General features: G+C 37.8%; 1 protein-coding gene across 1 annotated transcript; it reads right to left on the reverse strand.

Moving 5' to 3' along the window:
• Positions 1-3,933: 3,933 nt before the first annotated feature.
• LOC107088127 (trophoblast glycoprotein-like) lies at positions 3,934-5,240 on the reverse strand. Its single transcript, XM_015380077.1, has one exon. The coding sequence runs from the start codon at positions 5,008-5,010 to the stop codon at positions 3,946-3,948; it is 1,065 nt and encodes a 354-aa protein (XP_015235563.1). The 5' UTR covers positions 5,011-5,240; the 3' UTR covers positions 3,934-3,945.
• Between the last annotated feature and the right edge of the window lie 1,108 nt (positions 5,241-6,348).

The raw sequence follows: 6,348 nt of genomic DNA on the forward strand, positions 1-6,348 counted from the left end.
ATGTGTATTTTTTATATGTGAATGTGTTTTGTGAGATTTTATGTGAAGAAAACAACATGGTGCATGAATGTACTGGCGACCTGTCTAGGGTGTACCCCGCCTCTCGCCCGTAGACAGCTGGAGATAGGCAGCAGCACCCCTCGCAACCCTGTTTGGGATAAGAGTGACAGAAAATGGATTGATGGATGGTGCATGAATGTTACATAATTTTCAACCTTTTATACAAAGATCAGAAGTATTGCATTCATATTTAGGTTTATGAACCCCATTACCCCTAAAGGAAGACAGAAATCCATTTGAGATTACATCTATATGTAATTCAATGAGAACAGGAATATTAGGCAGAAAAGCAGCCAGGATGCTCATGGTACAGCAACTCTTGAGGAGGCACATGCTGAGGTGGGTAAATCTGTCTACAATATAAATAGCAGTTGAGCCCCTCCAAACATGCAGAAGTATTTTGCCTAATGCTGGAAAATACACACAGCAAAACTGTTTCATTTAAATTCCTTTAGGGATTAATAAAGAATTTTAAATTAAATTGAATGGAATGTGGAGGACAGTTCTCTTCCTACGTAGGGAAATTATTTGCAGCATTGTGCTGCAAAAATACTGGACAATCAAAAAAGAGAACCTGCTAGAGTATATCCCAATAATTGCTGCTTTATAAGTAAACAAATGTAAAAACAATATCTTTACATTGATCTGCTTGTTATGGTGCAGCAAATAAATTACCAATAAAAAGAATTAAAAGTATGTGGTTGTAAATTCTGAGAAATGTGAAAATAAAATAATGGGTTTAAATACTATTGCAAGGCACTTTTTTGGTTAAGCAAAGTTTAGACATGACCGTAACATTAACTTTCTCAAACCCGTTTCAAACTCAGCTGTAAAATAGGCCACCTCTTTACATCCAGCAGAGTGCCCTAAGAAGCACACAAAAACAGATTTTGAGTGCTTATTTAATATAGGTATACTATAGGTATACATCATTAAAATTCATGCTAATGTATAATTAGCATTTCTCTTTTACTATTTCACTACTTAAATATAAGCTGACCTTTTAAATGAAAGATGTGATTCTTACAAAAAACATCCCACTCTAACAAAAAACACCAGTCTTATATGAAACTTTTCCCAGTTCTGTCTTAGAACAAGCTACTTTTCTAAGAATATCAGCCACTGTTTTATTTTACATGTTAAAGCAAACAAAAGATTTCTTTTTACTGTGACCTTTGAGTCAGGAAGACTTCCCTTAGAGCATGCAGAATACAAAATGAGCACGGAGGTTAAAAACAATTAAGTCCTGCCCTAATCATTTTCTTAACACCTGTGTACAGTCATCTGGTAAAAAAGAAGCATTCTCATATTTGTAGTCCTAAAGGCTGTAACTGTAAAGACTACATTTGGAGGCCTACTCAGAATGACACAAAAGCTGTACCTGAACGTCCACCGTAACCCCTAAATCCTTCAATCACTATATAGAGAGGGGACTATATAGTGGACTTAATAGTGAGCTCAGTTAACTGACAGTTATGACAGATGATTACTACTTTTTGCTCCCCGTTGGTCACGTAAGTCTTCCTCCAACATGCAATGCTTGCACTATCTTTCTTATTAGTTGTCAGGCAGCGACAGCCTTTGTAATGACAGCGGGCCGCTGTGATAGCAAATCCCATACTGCTTTTCGAGGAGAGCTCTCCACCCAAATAATTCCTGGATATATTTGCTCGTCTAGTGACCATGGACGATCACTACTTTTCAAGGTGCATTTTGGGAAATTTCGAGTCCAGTACTTTTTTATCCATTTAAAATGGCGTTATCACTATATAGTGCTCTATATAGTGCTCAGGGGTGACATTCAGACACAGCCGATGTGATTTATAAAAGAAGCATTTTCCAAAAGCAATAGGTACATGGGAATTAGGAGAACAATACTGAATAAGAGAGCAAACTTCTAATCTGATGATCGTACACAGTTTAGTGCAGGACTGATTAGTTTTCAACTTGTCTGCTCATTTTTTATTCTGTATGCTCTGATGAAGGTCTTTCTGACCCAAACCTCCAAATAAAGTGAAATTTTGCACAGATCAAGTATGTGGAAATCTTTCGTTTGTTTCTGGATTGTTTTATGGCTTCCAGCACCTTAACAAAGACGTTTCCATTTTGTGTAGCAGACCCCATTGAAAACGCACAGCTCTCCTCGGAAATTTCAATTTCAGCAAAATAAATCTAATTTTCATTTTTCTGCATCAAGCAATTTAATGGATAAGTAAGACAATTTTAAATGCAAGTCGGAGATAATTGGAAAATCTGAGCAACAGGAGCAGACCCAATTTCCATACTTGATCACTTTCCTAATTTTACTGTTCTTAGAAGGTTTTTATTATTGATTTAATATTGAGTCAGCTGTATGTCACTTACTTTCTGGTGTTTATAAGACATTTTTTAATATCTGTATGTACAAAAGAACAGTGATTTTATTTTATTTTTTGTTATAACAATGGCTGTATTGGCCCTATATGAACATTGTAGAATACAAGTGTTCACACTTTGGAGATTACGCACTCTGAATTCCCAGCTATAAATGTAACACGGCATGAATCTTATTGAGTTATGCAAGAAAAGTGCTTTGATTTTTTTTGTTGTTGTTGTTTTGTATATCATTTTTTTAATAGAAACTTTTAAACTTTTAAATAACATTAATTTAAGACAGTAGTAATAAAATGTGAATAACATTAAACTACTGTAGAAATAAAGTAAAATTGAGTTTGACAGCCATAATTAATGCTTATCCAGTTATTTATTTATTTATTTTGCATATGCCCAAGCTGAAGTCTCATTATATTGACACTGTAGCAGTTTAAAATAAAACTCAAAAACTTATTAAACTGTTTTCTTAATATTGTCTTGTAAGCCAGCAGAATTCAACTGTACAAAGGAATGACTGAATGAGCATACCCCCAGAATAAACCAATCCAAGTTTAATTTACAGTTATCTCTAAACCATTTATGCTAAATGCAATTTATATGATAAATAATGCAAACTGACTGACTTCAGTGAAGTCATATTTGGCTCAATATCTCTAAAACACATTTTATACATGTACAAGTGCAAAGTGCTGTGGCAGATTATGGTCTTATTTGTAAGTTGGCCCACCAAAGTGATTTATGCTGAGGACCCCTCTTAGCCTGGGACTGGATCTGTACATTGTGATTGGGTTAAAGGTTCATCTCGTCATGCTCAACTTTATAAAATTACTTGTTAATGCATTTCCAGTTGAGATATAGCACATCAGAAAATATCACTCCATCCATGAAATGCTGGAACAGGGACGAGATCACATCTAAATTCCTGTTTAGTCCAAGTCCCCCTTGGTGCTTATGCACATTTTTCTATTTAACTTATTACTTCGCCTTACTTTGCAATAATGTTCCTGAAGATAGGACTCCTAGAACAAACCACTTATTTAGTACAAAACGTTGTAACTTACCCTTCTTTGTTTAGGGCATCAGTGATTATGGGGATAACTATTGATTTCATAATAATATGGTGGTATTCATTTTGGATTAGCATTACCTGACAGCCAGAACCATAAAAATGAGAAGACATGAACTTGAACCATGCCACTGTCATTGCATTAATGAAATAAATAAAGCTTTTCCCTCTGTAGAATTTGATTGATAACGTCATTCGGATCAAGGATGCAATGATTTGAACTAAACTCCAGTTCATTTTTATAACCTTTTTTTATGAAACACCAATGCTTTTAATGATATTCTAATCTATTAAGATCTACTTGTCTCTTGCTCTGTCCAGAATTGAGAATTGTGGATTATTGGCCAGTTTCCGTCCCGTAGGTTATTTCTGAGCATCTTGATCCATCACATATTGTCCCTCCTGTCCTTTCCCACTGTAGCAGTGAGCTCATTTTGCCCACGAAGTTAAACAGCCACATTGGCCAGCCTGGGATCTGAGTCCTGCTCATAGCGGTAGTGGTAAACCTCCATCTGGTCCCTGCATGCCTCTCTAATGTTATTGAGCCACCGTTTGATGCCTCCCCGATTGAGATACAGGACCATTAGGAACACCACTCCAATCAGAGCCAGGACTATGCCAAGGAAAACGTAGGAGACTGCCTCCAGGTTCTCGTTCATACAATCCACGTCCTCTCCTCGGAGCTTTGCCACCGGGATCCCCCTCCGCGCTTCCGGTTCACTGCAAATCACCCGCTCAGCATCCTGACACTGCGATGAGTTTTTTAACCAGTAGTAAAACACCTCTAGTTCACAGTTGCAGCGAAACGGATTTAAAGCCAAATAGACGCGTATGCGCCTTTGTTGATAAAAGCTGGATATGTTTTCTCTTCCGAGATTCTCTATTGAGTTATTTATGAGCACTAAAGCGTGCAGGTTATAGATATCTAACCTTTTTATGGGTATAAACTTCAGCTTATTCCCTGCTAGCTCCAGTCTGTGGAGATTACGCAAACTTTGCGCACTGAGCGCACCGGAAAGCTGCCCTGTGGCACCGGGGGAAAAGGAGTAATTGAGGAAAAGAGAGCGCAGCTCCGACAGTCCATGGAAAGCCCTTGATGAAATGATCTCCAGCTGATTGTGGCTCAGATCTAGAAGATGTAAGCGATGAAGTCCCAGGAAAGCGTAAGGCTCAATTATCTGGATCCCGTTGTAGGAAAGGGAGAGCGTCACCATTTCCAACTCTGTGCCATTGACAGTGAACGCGCCTTGAGGTAAAGTTGAGATGTTTCTACCTTTAAGTATCAAAGTGGACGTCCATCTCGGTATGTCTGCAGGGAGATCGGTTTGCCCTCCGCCGGGTAAGCAGGTCACAGTCCCCGAATCCCTGGCACAGCTGCAGGAGGACGGACAGGCGTCATCTGTCCTGACAGGAGAAGACAGCAAACACAGCAGCGCTACGTAATGCAAACCCCATCGATTCCGATCAGGGGAAACACCACTTAAATGTCCAGCACTGGGAGTTATCCTCATCTTTTCATTCGCTGGTTGTCTTAAATCTTCTGATTACGTAAAGTTGAATCAGTCTGCGTTTAAAGCGAGTCGCTTATCTTTAACAGTCACGATATGAAGAACTCTCCACCCATCTTGGCCGATCTCAGAGCGTCTGAACGCAGAAAGGATGAGCTGCCTCGGATATAAGCGCATCTGTGCGCCGGACATCAGCTCGGCGTGGCTGAGTGGTAAAGCTGCTGATCTGTGCTTGCTCGGTGGGATTTTCCTTTCCTTTTCTTTTTGACGCCTGTCACACACAGAGAGAGAGATCCACTCACGCCCACACCACATGGGACAACACAAGCAAGGGCACCTCTAGAAAGTTTGGCCAAAGGGGGGGCATTGATGCTGGGTTTGAACAACAGGAGTATGGTTAAGATGTTATTATATATTCAAGCTAGATAAAATGAGTCCTATTTAAGACACTTGATAGGATAACTAAACTGTTGAAGCTTTTCATTCTTTCAAAAATTAATAAATTATTTATACACCAATTGGACGCACTATTATAATCATACATACAGAAGGCCTTAACTGAGCTATTCTGGAGAAATTTAGTCGATTTTCGACTCATTTATTTATAAGTAGAGCTTCCGCTTACTATTAACATGGTTTCCCTTAAGTTATAAACATCTGAGCTCCATTAATGCTGAAATGGTTGGAATAGTAGAGAATATAGTACTTTGCAAAAGTATTTACCCCTTAAACTGCAACTGCAAAATTAAAATCACCACCAAGTAGTGCATAGTTGTTAAGCTGAAGGATTGCTCATGGAGGAAAATCATTCAGATCACTAATTAGTTTTCCATTAGTTTTTTTTTAAAGAAAAAAGTGAAAAAAAAAGCTGAATGTTGAAGAAAAACTGTAAATCATGTCACAGTATCTATGACAAACTGTCCATATCAATGGGTTTTTTTCTCCATTTTTTTATTTTCATCCAATGTTTACTATTGATCACTGCTGCACTTTAAGAAATGGAAATGTCATGAGAGCTGTACAAAACGAAATTTCTCTTTGTATATACTCTGTATATACAAAATAACAATAAAGCTACAATAAATAAATCTAAGTCTAAGAAGTCACAGTTTCCACAAATAAATAAGGACTTTATGGAAGACTGGAAAGAAGAAGAATCATTGATAAAAAGAAAAAAAATAGAATAAAAAAAAAACACAGGATCTGCCAGTTTGACTTTGAATTAAACCAAATGAGCGTCATAATAAATGTGTCAAAGCAAATGCTCTGGTCAGAAGAGACTAAAGTAAACTGTTTCGGAAGACATTCAAAACTATGTGTGATGATGTAAACTTATGCTGT

This window comes from Cyprinodon variegatus, unplaced genomic scaffold (assembly GCF_000732505.1).
Source record: "Cyprinodon variegatus isolate N-32 unplaced genomic scaffold, C_variegatus-1.0 Scaffold207, whole genome shotgun sequence".
Lineage (NCBI taxonomy): Eukaryota > Metazoa > Chordata > Actinopteri > Cyprinodontiformes > Cyprinodontidae > Cyprinodon > Cyprinodon variegatus.